This window comes from Fringilla coelebs (genome assembly GCF_963513975.1).
Source record: "Fringilla coelebs genome assembly, chromosome: 3".
Taxonomy (NCBI): Eukaryota; Metazoa; Chordata; class Aves; order Passeriformes; family Fringillidae; genus Fringilla; species Fringilla coelebs.
This window is the reverse complement of record NC_140030.1, coordinates 77,016,421-77,039,735: the sequence shown is the minus strand read 5'-3', so window position 1 is coordinate 77,039,735 and position 23,315 is coordinate 77,016,421. Positions and strand designations below refer to the sequence as shown.

General features: G+C 37.7%; 2 protein-coding genes across 2 annotated transcripts in view; one reads left to right on the top strand and one right to left on the bottom strand.

The window, feature by feature from the left end:
• The window catches only part of PRKN (parkin RBR E3 ubiquitin protein ligase), a 679,650-nt gene extending 666,048 nt beyond the window's left edge, over window positions 1–13,602 (bottom strand). Inside the window, exon 1 of the mRNA XM_084202932.1 lies at window positions 13,468–13,602. Within this exon, the coding sequence (XP_084059058.1) occupies window positions 13,468–13,474 (7 nt within the window). The 5' untranslated portion in view covers window positions 13,475–13,602. The remainder of the gene's footprint in view (window positions 1–13,467) is intronic.
• Window positions 13,603–13,739: 137 nt separating this feature from the next.
• PACRG (parkin coregulated) overlaps window positions 13,740–23,315 on the top strand; it is a gene marked incomplete at its 5' end in the record, with an annotated part of 213,898 nt that continues 204,322 nt past the window's right edge. The window contains 3 exon segments of the mRNA XM_084203053.1: window positions 13,740–13,769; window positions 13,771–13,791; window positions 14,250–14,435. Of these exon segments, the coding sequence (XP_084059179.1) occupies window positions 13,740–13,769; window positions 13,771–13,791; window positions 14,250–14,435 (237 nt within the window).

Genomic DNA, 23,315 nt, shown 5'->3' with positions numbered 1-23,315 from the left:
AGACTCTCCAGCTGGACAATTCCATCTCTCCTGCCATCATGGCAAACAAACACTTTTAAGATTAGTCCCTTAACAAAGGTGAGGGTGTTGAGCTATTCCAGCCCATCTCTGAGCTCGTCTTTGGCCAGAAGCTCCCTGCCTACTTAGGGCCTGGGCAACAGAGATGAGCATGTGCCAGCTTTACAACTACTGTATTTCAGTGTAACAGATCACCTACAAACCAATTTTTAATGTTCTAACTGAAATGTTAGACTCTGAACTTCAAAAGAATCTAAACAGTTGGAGCTTAAGTAACACAGTTTTCTGCTGTAACTGAGAAATATACACAACCTCAGAAACAACTCAAACTAAACCAAACAGCAACTTGTGAAAAAAGCAAATGTACATGTTAAGAATACAAAAGCAGAGTTGTATAGAAATAGTTAATGTACTTGAAAGTTCATGTATCTTTATTGAAAGAAAATTTTAGTACAATGAAAAGAAAATCCTAAAAAGTGTCCAAAAGGGAAACACTAAAGTTTTCCTTAGCACTAACATAGGGCAACTTTTTTTCTTAAATGAGAGTTTTTTCTGTTTGAAGTATTGTCAGTTTATGTGTTAGAAGCTCCAGAATATTTGTAAATGGAGGAGTAATGTGAAAAAATTAAAACCTCGAAGCTGTCATATACTGTAAAAACAGACAGAACAGAGATCCCAGCAAGGCTAAATATATTATAAAATAACTGCTCACTCTGTAAGAAATATACCTGGTTTTAATATATGTATAAACTACACCATATTATCAAAATTTAAGTAGCTTAAGTAGAAATGTAAGTTTTTGCTGCAGTAAAACCAAAATTTGATTCACAACATTTATGTAAGAACAATAGCTTACAGTCAAGAGCCATTAAAAATGATATTAACTAATGCACACAATGTGAAACATTCAGCATCTTATGAGAAAACTAAACAGATTTTGTACAAACTTGCACTGCTAAGATGGTTACTGCCCAGTACCAACTCTACTGCAAGTGAGGCAGCATCCACTAAGAGGTAGATCGTGCGGAACACACAAACTCTTTAATTATACTTTTTAGTGACCAGCCAAATTGAAGTTGGATATTAAAGATCATTATGCTTTTAAGTTAAACAGTAAAGTGACAAATCATTAAAAAGAAATTGAAAAATATAGAAATATTGCCAAATATTAATAAAGGTGAAAAAGCTAATTTTATTAAACAGCCATTTCAAAAGTAATATTCTAGAGATAAAAATTCATTATTAGGTCTTTAAAATGGCAACAAATTTTGTGCATTTCACCAATTCTACAATTCTTCATGCATTTACTGTTTTTGGTTAGAGTTAAGACATTAGTGGTTTTTAAAAATTATTGAGGGCTAAACAGTGACGCACAAAATGACACATTCCCAAGTCACCTTTTTCCCCCTTTAGTGTAAACAGGTAGGAATATGTTTTTGATGCTTCCAGTGTCAAGATCAGGTGAACTGAATGGTTTTACAGAGTACATTACTCCAATTCCTTAAGGGGCTATAAAATCACATTCAACTCGGCATGTTATTAATAATTCATGGCAACTTCCTTAGTTCACTAAAGGGGCATCACTCTTAGGGCATCATTCTTATTGAAATAACTTAACAGGGAAAGTCAGATAAACAGTGCTACCATCAAAATGAGAAGCCACCTACCATGAACCCAGGGACTCTAAAAGCCCTAAAGAATTTAAATCCTTATAATTTTCAGGCTAAATCCAGAATTCCACATTCCTTCCTGAAAGTTGATGTTAATTTAATAGATAAGTAAAACCAGCAAAATTTTGTCTATCTAATGCAATTTGGTTTATCTGCAGATTTGAAGTGTCACATTTCCATTCATTTAGCTATACAGCAAAAGAGCTATTTATGCTTTCATTACTCTGAAATAGACCCTTTTAACAAGAATATTTTACTTCAATTAAGGATTAAACTAAGTATATCCCATTAAACATATCTATGATGCAAAAATATTATGATTTGGAAGTGGAACACTTTTAACTATAGTAAAAAATACCTACTAATAAAGCAGTTACTGAAACCAATTATGATACATAAAGACCACAAGACTTCATTCTTCATAGTCACATAATAAATGGTTCTTACAGAATTATGTCATGTATTAGCAACATTTTGATTTCAATGCACATGGCTAAGTAGATGGACAGATTCAGGAAAAAATGGCCTTCAATATAAACACATTAGGATAGGGACTAGACACTCATTTTGTAATTTACTCAATGGAACAAAATTAGCTTTGATGCATCAGTAAACCACCATGGAAAAATCAGCTTTAACCTTACACACTTAATTAATTCTGGCGTCAAAAGAAAGCAAGTCCCCTTCAAAAGCTTAGTCTGCTCTCTGAGTAAAATAATGCCCAATGCAGAAAAAATGCTAGTTGTATGAAAATTCAAAATTCATCTTTAAGTTTTTAAAGTAACAAGAGAACACAGTTAGTGTTTTAACTGCTTTTTCCACCCCCCCAACCACATTTTGGAATCAAGAATAAAATATTAGTGAGTGGCTTGTTGTAATTTGCAGTTTCCAACACAGAGAAAAAACTTGAAAAGGCAAAGTCTCAGAGGTGCATGGGCCTAAGTGATTCACTGCTGTACTTTCAAAATAGAAGGAAGGAAGGAGGCTGTCTTTGTGGCTGTATCATCATTCCATAGATACATTATCTACATATTTTTAAGACAAATTTTAGATTAATTGGTCCTGATAATGGTGGGGAAAACAAAAGAAAGTCAGGCTTTGGGTACCGATTCTGTATCATCTACATGGTAACTAATCCCTGCTCTCTCTCTCTGTTTCCTGACATAAACACCAAGGACAAACAGAATATTGTTAGTAACTTATGGAAAAAACAGTTGAGAAGCCTTGTCAAAAAGTCACTTGTTTCTTCTAAGATAGCTGATTTTTAAATCCAGCTGGAAACCAATAGAAGTGATCCAAACTTTCCTTCTGAACAAATCAGCATTGTCTTATTTGACTTATTTAACATCAGTGTTAACTGAATCTGATTCTTTAGCAACAAAACACAGCAAACAGATATGCACAACAGTCTCATGTAGATGAAACGAACAAGAAACCCAAACATTTTGACTTTTTATCCTAATGCCCACTTTGCACAATTGGAAAAGAATTAAAAGCGTCCCTGTGCACAGTCCTTTGTCCTCAAAGGGCTGCCTATTTTAATTAATGTCTAGAACTGAACTAAATTTCTAAACATGTATTCACATGAACTCAACTATCTCATTTCTTTGTGTTGCAATTGTATCCTAAATTGGTGTATAGCCCACTCTCTGCTTTCCTAGTTCAGGAAACTGATTATATGAACAGTTCTAAAATAACACATGTGAAATGACACAACGCAGTGTCGGGAATTGACACTGAATGCTCATTGCACACAGTGTTACACATGGATATCTTAGGTTCGTACCAGAATTACCAGCAAGAGTTCTACTATTACCCATTGAGAGTGCTTAATTTCTTTTATTTTATTTACATTAAAAAGAACTACTAAGTTCTTAATATTGAAAAATCAGGAATGGACAACATATGTTGCAACTGTTGTCACTGACAGATCAAAGTAGGGAAATGCCAGGCTTTCAGAAATGAAGTACAACATGAGAAACATTTTAAGTCTGTCACCAAATAGAATTTATACCACAAACAAGGATTATCCGTAGTATTTGAGTATTACTTGGCATTTTTAATGCAAAACTCTACACAACTGAGAAGAAAAAAAAAAATCACAGCTATATTCATGACACAATTTCAAGAAGCCAATGTCCCAAAGGAGCGTGCTCACTTCAATGCAAGTTACATGACTTTCCATCAGGATATTACCCAAGAATTCAAAACCTCTGCAAAAGAGACCGTATGTTAATACAGCAAATGTTCATTTATTGACGTAATATTACAATAACTGTGTAGTTTTAAATACAATTTTAAAGTATCTGATGCTTATTTTTAAATGTGGAATTATTTTTGTCGGCATATCTATAACAAAAACCAGCAAATTTAATCCTGAGCCTAATTCAGAGATACAACTTCAACACTCTTAAGCAGAGTCGCATACACCCACACTAAAATCAGCTGATGTTAAGTATAGGTGACTCAATAATTCCTAGGTACAAATGGGCACATAAAGATATGGGCTGAAGTAGGTGAATTTGGACAGCACAGGTAAACTTTAGGAGCAGTGCTAGGATCAACTGTAGGACTCTAACTGATTTTAGTATATGTTATTTAAGTCTTGTATTTATTTGAGGAACAAGACAACAGAAAAAGCTCCAGAAGCACTTCTCCTGAGCTTCAGGTGTTTTATGTGATTGATGTGGCCATAGCACCATGCCATACTTGAAAATTTTGAGTTTTAATGTTATTTCAGCACTTTTATAAGGCTGTAATGCTTTTTCATTTTACCTTTACTGAAAAGAAAAAAAAAAAGGATAACAGCAGGAAAGCAGCTATTCTAAGAAAGGGAGGCATAAAATGTAAACATAATGCAACAAAGAAGCAAATGAAAAAATTCTCCTTTTACTTTATTAGAAATTAGGGAAACAGATTGTGCTCATCTTGCTTAGGGCCAAGAGTCTCGCTGTATGGAATTCAGCCAGGCTCCAGCACACAGCTCACTATGGAGTTTTGCTGTGTTAAAAAGTAAACCAGATGGGATATTTGCTTCCAACATGATAATTCTAACGTAAATTGTTAGAAGCACTGTAAAAGAAACTTTTCAGCTTCATCTGCTATTTCATTGTCTATAATAAGGGCAGGTAGAATAAAAAGTAGACAATGAAAACAAACCCACAAAAATTTAAAAATTCAAAACATTAATCATTAACCAAGTTTTGAATTTATGTGCCTCAGAACACCAACTGCTTACATAAAGTACATACCAGGCTAAAGCCAAATCTCAAACAGTAGCAGAGTTAGTGTGAATAAAATATTCTAAAATTATGTAAAGTGAGTAAAAAAGAATCAACTTAAAGGTTAGCCTATAGCTTCATACAGCTTGAAGAAAAAATATGAAGCAAGTCAACAGACCAATACACCAGGGCCTTGTGAGACCTGAGACTCAGTGGTTTTGTTCAGGATCATTAAGATAACATCTCCTGTTCTTAAAAGACCCCATATTTTCCAGATGAGCTACCAAAAAAAAAAAAAAAAAAAAAAAAAAGGTTGATGAGGTATAGTTCTACAGTTACAGTTCTTGTACATCTGACTAAATATTTTTAAAGTACTGTGCCCAAACTATGCTAGAGCAAAATGAAAGAACTAGGTATTTTTGTTGTTGGGTTGTTGTTTTTTTTTTGTTGCTGTTGTTGCATCAATATCTTAGACTGTAGCCCTGAACTGTTCCTGGCCGTAAACAGCTTTTTTCAACACAAGCTACACCCATTTCATCACAACAAAAAATTCACTCTTAAAGAAAGATAACAGGCAATCAGGGCAATATTTTGTAAACAAAGTAGCTTAGACACAAACTGGACCCATTACTTCTGAGAAATAGGGTCAGTTATCATAGAGAGACAAGCTCATGCCTGAATTATCCCAATCCAGTTTGCCAAGTAGAGGTACCTACCACTAAAATTTTACTGTTAAAATGGCAATATATGTTTTCTTTTTTTTTAATCTTGCTCTCAGATGAAACACTGCTCTAAGCTCCCTTTTCTTCTTCAGGAACTGGTCTAAGCCAGACTTAAGAAATTCTACTCAGGCTTTGACTTTGTCCTACCATGTTGCTTCAATCAGCCAGAAAGCAGATTGGAATGAAATTGATATGACTGGATAAAAGAAAATCAAATTTTTTCAACATTTAGTTTCAGTAATCTAATTATGAAGCTCTTAGTAATAGCGTAATTACTTTGAAGTTCTGAACATATGTTTCCATTGAGAGTATTCCACAGAGGACACTGTATCAGAAAAGGGAAAAAATGTAAACATAAATGTATCAAAATATTTCAGCTCATCAAAAAAAATTAAAATTGAAAGGAGAACCATATGCCAGAGATGCAATATGATGTCCAATATAAACCACTTTTATTTCCATCATGAACAGTTCTTTAGTTCAATACCAATGAAGAAAATGAAAAATAATTTTTCCATGGCATCAAAGTACATTACCAAAATGTTACTGGATTGGCACACTTTAAAAAAATTAAAATACACATGTAAAATTATTATGACAAAAAGCAGCTGAACATTACTCCTTGAACTTTGAGGGTCTAAATGTTTCTTCTGACAGAAAGGATGTCTTAGAGAAATAGCTCAAACAATGGGCCTAAAAAAGCCCAAGCATCTCAGTTTTTTGTGATTCTTATTCCTGTGAAGTTAGCTAAATATCCTCAGCTCCATACACTGAAAGTTATTAAATCTGAAATATTAGATCTGACACAAGACAGTTCTATTGGATAAATTTAATTTAAAAAAAAAAGGAATCAATGAACTAAGAGGGGAAATTCACCACTGAGCAAGACATTTAGAAATGCTAAACAAAATATATAGAAAACAGTAGCACAGACAGGAAGACACTGAAAAAAACAAAACAAAACAAAACAAAAAACCTCACAAAACAAATAAAAGGAAGTAGGGAAACTACATCATAATATAGAAAAGTTTTACTTTTAATAAAACAATACTCACACTGTCCATCACAACGGTGGTGAACAAAGCAAGAACATTTTTGTTACTGGAAAGACCACTTTGCTTTTTTTGTTTGTGCTTTTTACATATCGCAAACAATTTACAAATGCAAATGAATTTGCATCAGTGCCCTTCAATGTCACCAACAGCAAGGTTAGTGCACAAGCCTACTTTGACATAATACACAAAACCCCACTCTCAGCAGGTAAACTAAAGCAAAGGAAGATGTCCAACTTTTGTGGCAACAAACACATTGTTCTTAACACCTTCACAAAAAACAGCACAACCAACAGCTTTTGATTGCAACTGCTCTCTAAAAAGCTGTACTTTCACTTTCTGCACATTAATACATTATAACCTTGCTGTCCTTTAAACTGCCATGTAATGACAAGCTCTTTCCTCAATTAGGATCTTCATTCATCTTTATCAGCTTCAGAAATCCTTAAACAGTAAATCAACTTCTTAATGCTTTTCTGTTTTCTTTTCTTGGCTGAGGGGTCTAGGCTTAGAGCTTCGAGGTAAAAACAAACTGTGCCTGCAAATCATAAGGGAATGTCAAAAGAAGAATAAAGCCCATGGAATAAAACAAGGCACAAACAATATTTTTCTTGTTTTCTTACCAACAGATTTATGCTATAGGGACAAATAATGCATAACGAAAGAACTTTTGACATATTCAGAAAAAAAACACACAATCCCATAGGTCAGATTTCCAAAATCAGGGTTAAAAAGGGAAGACACTAATAGCAAGGCACTTGTTGAAAGAAAAGGTTCATTTGGTAACCACCTTCCTTTCATAATTTCAACTTAGCTCAAACCAGCCAAGGATAGAAAATCAAGTCTTTGTCAATAATCAGAACAGGAATACAGCCAAGAGGTAAAAACTGCAGGACCCAGACAATTTATTTTGGACATGTTTAATGGGCAATGACCCATCACACTTTTTAGATATGTGTATATAATTTTCATTGTTTTCCCTCTTCCAAAAGTAAATGGAGAAGAAAATACTGACATATAATAATATAAATTCAGAGATTATCAGAGGTCATGAAAGGTTTTGAACATCTTTAGAGTCATAGTTTTAAAATGTCTATCATGGAAATTGCTAGCATGAATAGAGGTGTTATATTCTGCAAACAGCCTCAAACAGCTCTTAAGTCCAAGAGCAAACTTTTGCCATTAAAAAAAAAAAAACTACTGAGAAATAAAAACCAAGGAAAACAGTTAGCAGAGTAAATTTCTCTGAAGCATATAATTTATGATGCCACTGTTTTGGAAGGCGTTGTGATATATGGAGAAGAAATTGCTGATGACTTTATGGCTTATCCATTATAGGCATGTAGCCACTGTAAAAAAGACACCACATAAAGCTACCATGTGTACTTAATGCATCATAATTGTGACAAGTTATTTATGCAATCTTTTGTCTGAATTAATGAAAAATCATTAATAAAACTGCCTTGTTTAAGAAAATATGTATGTTTGCCAGCACAAATATCAGCTACCACTGTACAAATTGCTCAAGGGCATGAAATAAAAGGCAATTTCGTGATTAATTCTTCATTTATTTCTACCCTTAAGATTGCTATCATCAAATTTAATTTTTGAGTGATAGCTGGAGAACTTAAATTATTCTTTGTCTCTTGTCATCTTAAGAGAATTTGTAATATCATGGCAAATATTTCAGTTATTTCCATATGCCTCAAAAAACAACTTTGATGCCACAATTTCTCCTGGGTCAAGCTATAACAATATTAATGTAGACATGAACAAGCTGATTAAGAAAAGTGATGCAACATAAGAGCTACTGCTTAAAAGCCAGTTTAGTACAATCAGGCAGGTTTCAGTCTGCTTAAAAAAAGTGCACAATAATTCTTTCTCCATCTTGTCCAGCCTCAAGAATAAAACAGGCAAAAGGGTAGTGATACATTTTTATACATAAGATAAACCTGATGGATTTTTATCCCTATTTTGTAAGGTCATCTATTGTTCCACTCCTTTAGCACTGATCAAAATACAAAAGGACTGGGAGAGGCCTGAACTACAACATGTGGAAACTGAAGTATAATTACAGGGCAAAACACGGGTTTTAAGATTTTGGTACAGGGGGGTTATGGAGACAAGATGGAGGAAGTTGGGCCTGCCTTGTGGTTCTTCTTCCTTCTTCATGTCTTCCATTTTCTGTGTGACGCAGATATTTCTTGATAGGTTCTTGGTGAAAGTACACTTGCTAATAAGAATGACAAGTACTGGGGACAAAAGGTAAATAAGATTTACGTAGTTTTTGTTACAAAAAGACACGACTGCCCTGTGGGCGGTCAGAGTGCCTTTGGCTGCCTTGCTGGTCAGATCCCGGCTGGGAAGAGGGAAAACTCTGTAGATAAGAAATAACAAACAACCTTGAAGACCAAACCTGAGAGTCCAGCCTCGTTCTTTGAAGCCCGATTGGAGCGAACCCATCTCACGTGTGTCTGGGGAGAGACAGACAACAGCCAACCCAGAGACGCCAGAATTCTTCACTTTGGCAGGGACTCTTAAGCAGTAGTGTTTGCTGTTATGCTTTCCAAAATATTTTTTCTTTCAATTTCCACATTTTGTTAGCAAAGGCCTTTTCCTAGCTGTTTCTCAAAATGAGTGTAATTTTTACTCTTAACTCTTTTTGCACAGATAGGCTGGACCAAAGCATTGGGCAATGGATACTCTATTTACACATAACATGCAAGTAAGCATGGGCAATAATCCAAAGAAACTGCCAGATCAATTTTCTATATGGCCCTATCTGAAAAATTCAAAACACTGCATGAGAATATCCTCAGCCCCTACTTAGTCTCCAGCATCTTGGTATTAGAATACTGTTATTTTGCTGTCATTAAAAGAAAAAAACAACCAAAAATATCAAACAAACAAAAAAACACACTCCAATTTTTCTCCCCCTTGTCTTTCAAAAAGAAACCCAAGCAAAAATTCTTCCAATCTCCTTTAATGGAAACAACAAAATCCAGAATGCTTATGTATATCTAGCAAAACTTGGCTGTCATTTGAAGATATCCTACTTCAAATGATACTAACTTTATAACACCTTGCTCACAGAATAATAACAAAGCATTTTGTAGGAAAATAATCATTAAAATATAGTTCCAGTAAAACACAAAGTGTTTCATGATGCAATTCTCTACATGCAGTCCGATAAAGTGACCCTAGGAGAAAGGAAATAGGCTCAAAACAATCTGAACAAAAAAGATCATGTATATGAAATACAAGTAGCCTTTGCTATTCTGAGGTTTAGGTTTCATTTAATCAACCTATCAGCCAGATTATTCCACATGCTCGTGAACTACAACTTGAGCTGTAAGTCCAGTACTGTAGTCCAACTATCCATAGCATTAGAACACGAAAATGCCAACGGAAGAAAAAAAAACCCCAAATTGCAGCATGGGATCAAAATATCTAAGTAGAAAACTTCTAAACTATTTTTCCTTTGGTTGCTAAATTAGTACCATTATTATAATAGCACCATGTATATAAATATATTCTGGGAGATTCTGAAAGGGTTTATTCTTATTTTGCTTCCTCAAGGTTATTTTCATACCAATGAGAAATATTTATGTAGAAAGTAGACTACCAACACACTGAAAAAGGGTGCAACACAGAGGAATGATCGGTCATCCAGATAGCTAAAACCTTCACCCAGGCTCCCATCCTCCCTTAACTTGATTACTGCTGGATGAATCATATTTCACTGTCAAAGCCCTTCGCAACCTGTCGCTACTACCACCTTCATCTCTCATTCACCACAGAAATGCTGAACTGCCACTGTTAACTATATAGAGCCCATCTTCTAGATTTTTAAAACATCTTAGGGCCTTCTCCTGGGTTTTTTGCTTTTTGAGAGATATTTTCTGAAAAATTCCACAAAGCTTTCCCAGGCTCTTCCTTCAAAATCAGTTTTATTTTTTTTATTTTTTCCCCCAGAACAGGTATTCAAGAATGTGATGTTATTGCCAGGGCTGCTGACTAAGAAATAGATCAGCCAACCCAACTGCAGGTTGTCACTTCCATTCCAGTAACACCAGTTTTCAGCTGATCCAATGTAAGCAAATAATTTAAATAAATAAACTTTAAAAACCCACCTCAAACAACTCCCCAAACCTACCATGCCCCTAAGTAAGTAGAGCTATGACAAGCTATGTCAAATAAGTAGCTCAGTTCAGATTCAAATTACCATTTAAAGAACCTGAATGCTTACAAGTCTATCGACCTGGTCTGTGAGAAATGAAGAGAAAAAAGAAAGGAGATAGAAAATAAAAAAATCAATTAAAGGAATTGTCATGTATACAAGTATATTATGGCATTTACTTATGAGGATGTAAGACATTTCCAGAGATATGAAACTGTGAAGCGTTTTGGAAAATATACCATGTGTTTCATAGGAAAATTCTTTTGAATACTCAGGTTAAAAAAAATGGGCAGATGATTATCTCACCCTTGCCTTCCTGCCCCCAATTTTTGCTACGGCATTCCCAACGCACAAATGTTTAGAGGAGAGTTTTCAGAAATTCTCAAAGTGGGATATTAGACTAGGTCTCCACATCATATACTCTGAAGAAAATTCTTTTATTGTTGGGGGGTGGGGGAGGGTGTCATGATTTTGGCTGGGATAGAGTCAATTTGACTTAGAAGCTAGTACAACGCTGCATCTTGAATTTAGTATGAGAATAATGTTGGTAACACACTGATGTTTCAGTTGTTGCTAAACAGTGCTTAGCCCAAATCAAGGACTTTGCAGTTTTCCATGCCCTATCAGTAAGGAAGTGCATAAGAAACTGGGAGAGTGTGGCCAGGAGAAAGCTGACTCACAACTGGCTGCAGGGATATTCCACAGCACAGATCATGCCCAGTAGATAAACTGGTGGGAGTTGGTCTGAGGATGGGCTGGGCATTGGTCAGTGGCCAGTGAGCAATTTTATTCTGCATCCTTTGTTTCTCTTGGGTTTTATTCCTCTTTCTCCTTTTCATTACTATTATCATCATCATTAGCATTATCAATATTTTTATTACTCTGTTTCAATTATTAAACTGTTCTTATTTTGGCTGCAATTCTCCTCCCCACCCTGCTGCTAGGCAGGGGAGGAGGGGGTGAGCCAGTGGCTGTCTGATACTCGGTTGCTTGCTGGGGTTAAACCAGGGCAGGTTGCAACTCGTGTAAAGCTGTGTTTTTAAATTTGCAACTAATTGGTCTGTACATTTCATAATCAATATTCACAAACGTTTCCGTCTGCCACAGTGAAAATAAAATTATCATTCCTCAGTCGTATAACATTTATATTCATGAGCAGTAAGTAAATATTTAGATTTCAGCGTGAAGCTAGAGGCATCAGCTCTGTAACCACATGGGCAGTCCCTTAGGTACACTCAACTTACTTTTCTGAAGCATTCAAAAACAAACACACACTGCAGTTCTACAAACACATGTATTTTATATACTACAGCAATACATCAGATCAGCAGATAACATTGCAAAATAAAAACACTGAAATACCTGACCCTCTGCACTTTTCTTAAGCCAAGCCTTCAATATAAAATGTTCTCTACTACATAAGAAAAAAGTAGCTGAAATGACAAAATCCTGTAAGAAAAAATCGACAACTAGGAAGAGATCATTTGCATTAATATGTGTAGAGAGTGAAAATACTGGACAACTGTCTATAATCTTCTTTTAAGCTTTAGCAAAGGTGATAGAGCATTAGCTATACACCTACAATCATATACTGCTAAGAAAAAAATGAATGCCTGAAAGACCCATAGCATTCTTGGAAACTTTTGAGATGTTCAATTTAAAAACAATATATAATATTTTCACAACAAAATGCATGGTTTTCAACTTGATCAGATCTTAAGTAGACAGCAACTATGACATGAAGAGTGATGATGAAACAGTAAGCCTGAGGACAGCAGAGTTGCTAAAAGACATGTGCATCCACTATATTTTATAGGTTCCACTTTAGATAATTCTCAAAACTGAGAGTCAAAGCAAGATGACATGTGTAATAAACAGGAAGGCTAAAAAACGGGTCCTGTAATTTTGAACTCTGCAGGTATGGACTAATCTTTAACAGAAGAGCAGGAAACCCACTGATGAAACAACCGAGTCACGCTTTGCACCAGCACTGGATGGGTACAGAAAGCAGCTCAAGGACCAAAGGGTCACACTCCCAACACCATGAGGTGCCAAAAGTTTCTTCTTTTACAGGTCGCCAGCAGGTACCGCGCCAGACTAATAACACGTATATATACTAGCAAGGACAAAATAAGTTCGCAGATCCCCCAAACCTTGCCGAGAAGCATTTTACAATCGATATACTGAGAAAGAATAAAAGGCGATTTAAAAATGACCTCAGTCACAAGGCCTGGCCAGACTTTTTACCCCTCTCCCACGGGGGTAAAACAGGAGGCCAGTGACACCTCCCAGCACTCCGGCCCCCGCGGGTCCTGCACAGCCCCGACGCGGTTTAACCAGCGGGCGCACACCGAGGGCGGCCCCAGCTCGGCCCCGCCGCGGGGTCCGAGCCGTCCCCGCCCTGCCGAGGCACCGGGGGAGACGGGCGGGGACCGAGGGGAAGCGAAGGGAGCCGGGGCAGCCCCCGCTACCGCTAGGGCCGCAGACGCGACAGGAGAAGCGACGACAGCAGCGGCGGCAGCGCAGAGGCCGGAAGGGAAGGGGCGGGGAGGAAAGGGCGGATCCGCATCCGGGCTCGCCCCGCTCCCTGACGCGCTCACTCACCGATCATGGCGGCGGCCACGCGGGAGGAGAGCGGCGACGCGTGCACGCGCGCGCACGTGCCGGCCGCCCCTGCCGCTCGAGCACTTCCCCCGTAGCCGCCCTGGGGGGTCGCGCGACTGCGAGTGCGGTGGGCCGGCCCCGAACGCGCATGCGCCTCAGTGAGCGAGGTGGAGGCGCACGCTGGGCTCTCTGGGTAGCGTAGTTCTTGACCAGTTCACACCCGCACATGCTCTTCTCGCGTCATCGCTTCACATTTCCACCACACACCGCTAATGACTTTCTCGTTAATTGCTGTCCGCCGCCCCGGTGTACGGTGCACCGGGGGTAGGTACAGCTGTGCGGGACCGGGCGGTGCCGACGGGGTTATCTGCGATTCCCGTCCCGCTTCCCCGGCGGGTTGTTGACGCGTTGCCTGGCGACGGTCGCGTGGCCGGGGGACCGCGCGTGGCGGCAGGTGCCCAACGGAGCCCGAGAGGGACCGGCAGGGCCGGCGCCGCAGGGGAGACAGCGGCGGGCGGGCGGGGGCGAGGACTCCCCGGGGGACAAGGACATCAGGTGGTGATGAAGGGCTGGACACGGCGGAGTTGGGGGGACGAGCTGGGCTGATGCAGAAGGGGACTGGGGGCGGGGGCGAGGGGCAGGCAGAGGGGGCCCGTGAGGGGCAGGGAAGGCGCGGGACGGCTGTGTGAGGCTGTCGCTGGATGTGGAGGGAGCCAAGCTGCACCTGCTGCCTACTCTAACTCGCTGGGCACGGGACGCTGATGTTCGCTTTTTTTTTCCAGTCCGTTATTTGCATCTGCTCCGTCGTGGGCGCCGGTGGGGAAATGGTCATGGAGGAGGGGCGTCCGGGCCCTTCAAAACCCGCCGGTGACAGGCGGCCCCAGCAACGGGAGAAGAAGGACAAGCAGCAGGACAAGCAACAGCCCTGCGAGGGTTTCAGTATTAAAGCCATGATGAAAAACAGCGTGGTATGTTCGCTGCTAGCATAGAGGTGATAGTAATTAACTCAACTTGTCCAAGAGGCATAGCAAGTTAGAGCTGTGGATAAAACATGTCCGGAAGGTGTGCAAGTTGCTAATACCTTATCTGGAGTTTGCTGGTTGCTGAAATTATCTTCAGGCTTTGCAGAAGTATTACTGCAAGGTAGCTCTCTGTGCCTGTGGGAGCTGTGATGCTTTCACCGAGTGCTTTAATTTGGTGGTGCCACAAGTTTTTTTGGTTTTGGTTTTGTTTTTTTTTGTACAGTTTTGTATTGGCAGTGCACATCCTGTTAAACTGACAGCCTATGGAATTGTGTGTGAGGCTTACTGCCTCCCACTTAACAGAATGCTGTCAAGTGGTAGTGCAGTAAATCTCAAAAGTTTTAATACACTGGCATAGTGTATGAAATTGATGTGAATGTTACATACGATGCTGGAGATCTGGAAATTAGATTAATAGATTTTTTTAAACCAGCTTGGAAAATAACGAATAGCTTCCACATTTTCTAGGAGAATACTAAACAAACATTAGTTCTCCAACTTGTAGTTCAAAGACAGAGAAATTGATCCAACAAGTAACAGTCACAATTTCTAATGAACTTGGAGGCTTGGGAGTTAAAATAGTATTATAAAGGCCCTTCAAATCACTTTATACTGTTTTATTTGTATAGCTTTATCAGAATTTAGGAGTTAAAAAGCTTCAACTAGTACAGAGTGCAGATGTTCAACATGTGAGTGGATGAGGTAGTATTACTATACGTCTCTGCCTAAACTCCTGAATTGTATTCATCATTTGGACACAGTTCAGGGTGTTAGCAAAGGCTTGAGTCCTCAAGGGTTTTTTTAAATCTATAGAGTATTCTGACAGCTGTTATGAAATACATTATTTCCCTTTGTATTGCTGAAGTGGTCTTCCTGGTGCAGTCTCTCTGATCATGTTGACTGCAAAAACATCCTCTTAAAAACCGAAACAAGAATGTCTTTAAAGGAATTTTAAAAGAGTAAAAGTTGTCTACCTGAAAAGCTTTCTCCTAATTTGTAAAGCTACAACATATTTTGCCTTACTTGGAAAAACACAAGGTGAACACAACCAAATAATCCCTTTGTTTTAAAGACTGTTTGATTTGTTCGTTTTTATTCTAGAGATGCGTGGAATGAACTATAATACATCAGCAACCTTTAGGAATAATTTTTAAAATATGTTTCCTGTTCTCTGGAAAAAATTCAAGTAATGGATATTTGCACATGGTTGTTTACACCTAGATATGTAAAAGACAATTTTGTCTGGAAGAATCAGCCCTTTCAGTGGAGTTTGAGAAATACATATTTAATTTTAAAAAAGAAGCTGTGACTTTTGAAAATAACTATGAGTTTAATTAGAATTCAGGTTTGCTTTTAAATATTTAGAAACTATTAATTTTTATGGCTGCATTTCTAACTTCCTAAACATGAACAGACCATCAAATCATGTGATACTGTCATTAAGCAACTGCATACATAAATCTGCTGCCTTTGCAGCTACTCAGAGAATAACAGAATTTTCTTTGGCATGGACTTCTAGAAATCATCTAATTCTACTTCCCACTTGAAGTGGGCCTGTCACCAGCACCCAGATCAGGTCAGTGATGGGTTTTCCTAGCTTAACTGTGAAACCTCCTAACATCAGGGATTGTCTGACCTCTCTGAGCAACCTGTTTCATTTCTGCCCTGCTTGTCTGCCCCCTTGCCCTCTCAGCCTGTCAGAGCTCAGATTTACAGTGTTCTGACCTGCTGCACACATTCTACTCATAACTGGGTTGGAAGCTCTGAAACTCTTAGTGGTCTTGGGAGATTCATAGTGCCAGGGCTATGTTTTGCAAAAGCCCCATGTGCAGTCAGGCAGCCACCGGAACGTTTTCCAGTCGATATGCAAAAAAAGGAATATCTTACTACTTTGCTGTCTTTGCAGAAGTGGGACTTCCTTTTTACTTTTCCAACTACTTTTTAAATGGAGCTTTAGATTTATTAAGTACTCACTTGTCAGAGGTTGACATCTTTGATGAAGTTCTCATAGAAGGCTTGGGAGTTGACTAGAGGGTTGAAAGCACAGCAGGAATATCTAGTTACAGCATGGTAATTCTTTTTGTTAACAGCATGATAAGGCATAGGGTTTAACGTGTTTGGCATCTCCAGGTCAAACAATGAGGTATTGATTAATAGCCTTTGGTGCAAGCATGTAGTTAGTCTTAAACTCTTAGTGCAGAGTCTTAACAGATTACCATTATGCATATATGACTGTAAATATTGTAGAAAGTGTTCCAGAATTCTTTTATGTTGCTTGGGCAAAGAGTGTTGTACTAAGCTGTTTTTCATGAATATTTCTGAATAAAGTCTACTTTCATAGTCAGTAGTAAGTGCAGAAATTAGGTAGATACAGTATTTAAGGCTTTTCTCAGCTCTCACTAAATCCAAAACTCGCGTAGTGAAGTACAAGGCTTAAATATTCACCTAAAAATGTTCCTGAACTGAATAAAGGGTTTAAGTTATTCCAAAACTGTAAATTTATATCGCTGTTTACTTTAAAAGCAAGGTTCAATAAAGGTCTTCTATAATAACAAGCTACCTTTACATTTTAATTGTTTTGTTCTCCAGTGGAATCAAGAATGTTATGTGCTCTTACTTCAGAGGTACTGCATGTAGAATTAGGAACCCAATTAAACATTAATGGACAGACTAGCCACTATAGAAGTGTCTGAATGGGGATGTGGACCGCAGGAAGATAGCTTGGTTCACTTCTGATCCTCTCTAGATGATATTTTCCTATTTTCTGCAATGAAAGAGAAGAGAATAAATTGTTAGTGTCCCACTTTTCTGTCATGCGCCAGTGGTAAAAGCACTTTTTCAAGGACAGAATTAATTTTAGTACTTAAAGGAAACAGTAGAAAGATAATTCCTATCTATCTCCCAGCTTTTACCAGATTGCTATTACATTCTTGTGTTCCATGACATCAGTCAGAAATTGCCTTCAGGAACAGGCCATAGGGATAGAATTAGAACATTTACTTGATGGCCTTAGAAAGGAAGGGATGCTAAAAATTTTTTCTGGATTTCTAAAACCAAAGCAGCTATTCAGCCTTAGAAAGTCTTAGCTATGTATAGGGCACAGCTTTCATCTCCTAAAAAAGGAGATGCTCTTGCTCTTTAGCAGAAAAATGGTTATTGGTATTGCAGCTCTGGATTTTCATTCTTCTGTTCTGCCTTTAGGAGTCTGCAGTCTGTATGTATGAGGATGAGTTCTCAATCTTTGTACTTTAAACGCTTCTCTCAAGCCATTTTCAATAATGTGTGTTGTAAAGGGCTTTCTTACCCTTTACCCTTTGATTATAACTCATAGCAAAAGTTTAATTTTAACCATGATGTGATTTGTTTATGTTCTGAAATTTGTGATTTTTCATTATATTTATATTCATCCACACTGTGTAACCAAGACTACTTTTGTTATTTACCTTGTAGCAGTCAAAGTTTCTGATTTGATTTTGAGGCTATAGGAGAGAATAGGAGAAAGAAGTGGTATCTTTTGATTATAACAGCTAATTTATTGGAAAAAGCAGAGTGTTTTGGGGCATATAGATGTCAAGTTAAAGGAGTGTTTTGATAAATATATATTGAGAAGTAGCACATCTGTCTTGGAGGAACTTCTCCATTTTAACAATAGCAATTGTGTACAATCTACGAGTACACTTCAGTGAACACTGTGAGACAATTTAAACTGTCAGTGCTCTGGAAGGCAATCCTATCTTCTTCCTCTCTGAGGCTGTTTAGTGCTTCTGCCCGTTGTTGTGTCCTCATTTGTACAATGTTTGCTGCTCAGAGAACTGATCCTGCTGAAAATACTCCAGCCTGTTAAAGCTCACAGTGTTGAACTACTGTCTGTGGGATTGAGGCAAGCAAGGCTTCTACTTTAACAAGGTTCATCTGTTTTGCCCTTGTCCCTGTCCTGACTGCATGCTTCCATCTCTCCTTTTGCACTGATACTGTTTTTTCTTGTAAGTATCTTGGATCAGCTGTAACGGCTCTTAAAGAGTTAATATATGCAATGAGAAGGGAAGCAGGAGAATGTCAGCACAAGCTGTGTGTGGGGGAATGTACCCTCTTGGCAACATTGCAATCTGAATTCATTTAAAACCAGTATGACACCAGGTTCTAGCAGAGTAATTCCACAAGCATTTACAGCAGCATAAACTTGCACCACAATTGAAAGGTGTTGTTTTCATCCCTGAACATTTATTCTTTGTGCAATATGAACTTTTGTATGGCTTTGCAGTGAACTGAACAGGGGCCCTGGTTAAACCTAGATAAAAAGCAGCTCAAAATTTTTTTTAAACATTTAATAGCATTTTAATAGACTTGACATACACTTTGATAACAGTATAAGCTCACAAAAGTTGTCACTGTTACAGCCCTGCTGGTGTCTGCTGCCTGTTTGTACCTTCTCCTTTGTGCCAGTACACAATCATCCCGCTGGATTGATGAGGCACTTCAGTTGCATTAGGTTCAAACATGAAAAGCTTCAACACAAGGAGGTTTTTATTTCCTCTCATAAGGTTAGATCCTTTCCAATTCCATGCTCATATTTACTGTAATGACCTCTTTGATAGTATAACGTAAAAGCAGAATATACAGAAAAAATACGAATGCTTAAGACTGTAATTTCCTCAGAAAGCTTCCATTTCATATTATGTTTTCAGCTATAACCTAGATGGCTTAATCATACTGCTCTTATTTTAAAATACTTCAAAGTCAGCACTTTATTTTTGTGAATGTGGCGTAAGGTATTGTTCATAGTTGCAGTGAGGATGAAAAGATCAGTTTCTTACCATAATCATTAAGAAATCATGTTGCTTCATTTATGAAAATTTGTTAGACATTTGAATCTCTAGTAAATCGTCTCTTCTAATTCAGTCATATGAGTTAAAATAGTTAATAAGTAAATTATCAGTTAGACTCTGTTTTGTGGTCTGATTGACAATTCTTGTCTTAAATCACTTCATGTGATTCATGATATTTTACATGGAATAAGACCTTGGGAAGTTTTAAGCTTCATGTTTAGAGAAGGTAAAAGTAAATTGATTTTAAAACATTATGGCAGTGCTTTTTCAAAACTCCTCTACTAAGTACTTTTTTATGAATTAATTAGTAAAATATTTTAACTGGAAATGATTACAGAGATAGTCGTCAAATTCTGTTAATTCTTCCATAGGAATTAAACTATTTTAAACTTTGCAAACTGTTTACAGAATTCATACAAGTTAAAATCCTGTAGTGCTCTGAGTGTATGGGTATTTTCATCTGTTGTTTCTCTGAATGAAGACAGCATTTTTCAGTTCCAAATTTTTTTTACTGCAAATGTAGCAATTTGGAACAAATTTTTAAACTATAGTTAATTAGAATTTTCTCCAAACATGATTTTAAGCTGTCAATTCGCTGTGTAGGGAATTATCTAAAGTCAGCACTTACTACATGTAGCTGAGTATTCCTCTGGAGCCAACCAATTGAAAATGTGAAAGAGATGAGTTAGAATGCACTACCATACGCCCTTCTCAGCACTCTGTCTCCAGAACAGTTTCCAAAGAAATGGACACGTATGTGCATATTCTTTCTTTTAACTTGGTATCTTCAATTTCATTCAAGAAAGATCCTGTACTCTGTGTAGGTTTCAGCCTTTGTCTTAGTCTTCTCCCTCTTAGTTGACTGGGAGAATGCTCTAGAATGCTACTTGAAGTGAATTGAGTGAAGAGCCATCAAGGCAGGGTTCTGGAGTTCATGTTGCAGAAGGAGAGGCTGAAGGGAAAAGTATTTCAGCCTGGAAAAGAGAAAGCTACCAGTATATCTCATAGTATTAGGTCTTAACAGACCTAGTGACCAAAGAGCTGTAAGAAAGCTGTCAGGAAGAAAAAGCCAATCTGTTCTCTCCAGTGATGGGAGGACAAGACGCATGTGTTGAAATAAGGTGTTCCTGGTGGTGAAAAGGTTTTTCACAATGAGGATAGTCAAGCAGTACATCCGGTTTCCCAGAGCTGTGCAGTCTTCTTGGAGATTTTCAAGACTCAAATGGAAAAAAGCCCTAAGCAACCTGTTCTAAGATAACCATGCTTGGAGAAAGAGATTAAATTGGAAACTTCTTGGGGTAATTTTCCACCTGAATTTTCCCATGATTCTACATCTTATATATTATGGTTGATTGTGGTCACTCCATGGCTTTGCTGCTGCTAAGGTCAGACAAATTAGTGATGACTGATTTACTTTCTATTTGGACAAGAAAAAAGGCCTTTGAAGGTTTTTGCTTTAATAAATCTGCTGCTTTTCTGACTATATGGAGGAGGTAATAAACACATCTCCCTTCTGACCCTCAGAAAAACTATATAACACCATATTGTTCCAGTTATAATAGTGAACTGCATCATAAACCTGAGGCTGGCTTCCCAAATACACTTGAGCAAGCCTGCATCATCAGTGTTTGGGTAGCAGCAACACATGCTTATTAGATTATTTCAGCTGCAGCTAATTCTTCTTGTGTAGTCTGCTGCAAGTGTGCAGGGAAGGCTGCTGCCAAGTATGCAATGAATGCTTCAAGGAGTTGGAGCAGCTGGCCATGTCTGTAGCTGTCAGCTTCTGGATGCTGTCCCTTGTCTCACAGTCTCCTCTTGTCACTGCTAAAACTTAAATTACACTGGAAGCTTTAAGTGGGTGAAGGAGACAGGAGATGTAGCTCAATGGCAAGTGCATTAGGAAAAGGAGTGGGGAAACAGAAAAAGATCTGAATGTGACTCCCTAAAGCAGGGACATAGGTGATCACTAACACAGTATGACTTTTCCTGTGGCTGTGTTCCCAGACTTTACAGGCAGAGTGTGCTGGAGTCTGCACCATGGAAAGGAAATTTTTCCTTCTTTTTGTAACTGATACTTCAGGTAATATATATGCATAGGCTGTGTTTAACTGAAATTGCCTGATAAGACGTTTAAGGGCTCAGAAAGGTTTTGGTTTTTTCACAAAGTTTTCCTAACCATTTTGAAATGAAAATTATCGTGAAGTCAAAAAACATTGTAGCAAACAATACTACTGGTACATAGATAAAATTTCTAGACAGTGTTATAGACAAACTACTATGAAAGACCAACTGGTTCCTCTAGCAGTAGCTGATTCTTCTATATACTTTACATTCATATAAGAAGTTTGGCATAGATTTTCATTTTTGTAAGATAGTTAAATAATTTTTGCTGGAAAATTTAATGGTCTCTGATGACTTCTTTTCATAGATAAAATACATGTCAGATAAGCTAAAATTATAAATTCCTTCATAGGGTCACAATGTACTGAAGGCTAAATTATGGAATCTTGTGTTTAATAGTTACACTCGGATTCTGTACATACATTACAAATATAATGTTTCTTATAGTTGCAATTTTTGGACATTTATGAGTTTGAGTTGAGGGGATGCCAGCAAATAGAAGAATTGCTCCTGAGAGCAATTTAATTCTAGTCAGACTTTCCATGAAATTTCTGTTGGGCCTCTTGCCTGAAAAAACAGGATTCTGATGTGATAATAAAACCTACCTTAATTATGATAGGATGATTTCACACATCTTTCTGTAAGGGATGATGCCAAGACATTGATATCAAGAGTAAATACTGATTTGTTTTCATTTTCATAATAGAAGTATGTCATTAACTTGACTAGGATCCAGACTAGCTTTGTTTGGTGGGGTTTGGTTGTTGGTTGATTGAATTTTTTGTGTAATGACAGACTTTTTAAGCAAATGTATACTGCAGTAAGTGCAAAAATTTTGCACAACATGACAAAGCTAAAACATAAAATAGATCATAGAAATATCTGTGCAATGAAAACTCTTGAAGCAAGCAAGGCATAGTGCTAACATTCTGTGTAACAACCAGCTGAAGGCAGAACACATCTTGAAAGTTATGTTCAAGGCCTGTTTTATTGGTCAGAAGCATATTAATGTTTTGTGTGGTTAGTAGGCAATACATAGTATTCTACACCAAAAACTGACCTAAATCCAGATCAGAGGGTACAGTGTTTTCTTGCCTGTCTTATGCACGCAGGACATCCATTGGTTTGCCATCATCACATGAGAGTTTTTGATAATTTTTGTCTTGCTCTGCATCTCATTATAATATGAAAGAACTACTTCTGCATAAGTTGTTTGGACTTACTAGGTATTCTTGAAAATATATGTAGGTATTAAGTCTTCTAGGTTTAGCAGATTTTTCATTGTTTCAGTAATTGTTAGATAGAAATTCTTTTCTGTTATTTCTATGCAAGATTTTTCTTAATGACAGCTATATTATTAAGCCCATGATTTATGGAATGAAATGTTCTCTCCTGAATTTTTATTTTGCATTTTTCACTTAAGGAAGTGAGGAAAGCCCCATGGAAGGAGAATTTCTGCAAGGGAGTGAGTGTGCAAGGGCTTGTGGGCAAGGAATGTCCTGGCTAAGGAGTTAGGGTGCAAGGATCTCTGCAAGACTAGGATTGTGCAAAATCATCTATTTGAGCCTGGTGTGTGCCTCTGTGCATTCTCCCACTCCTGGATGCTCCACTGAATGTGGCCATCACAGACCCCTTTTTAAAACAGTATTTAAGAGGTCTTCTGAAAAATCTGAAAGCTTTGGATTTAGTTTTCTTTTTCATAAGTCTTGGTGCCTAGAATTAGGGGACAAACCCAATGATCGAAGTTTTTTGTTTCAAGGGTAGTAATTATATACTTACTAGATAAGACTGGTGGTCTACATTTAAATCTTTGGAAAAAATAAATTATTCCCTAGATTTTTTTACTGTCCTATTGATGATGTTTTAATGTCACATTATT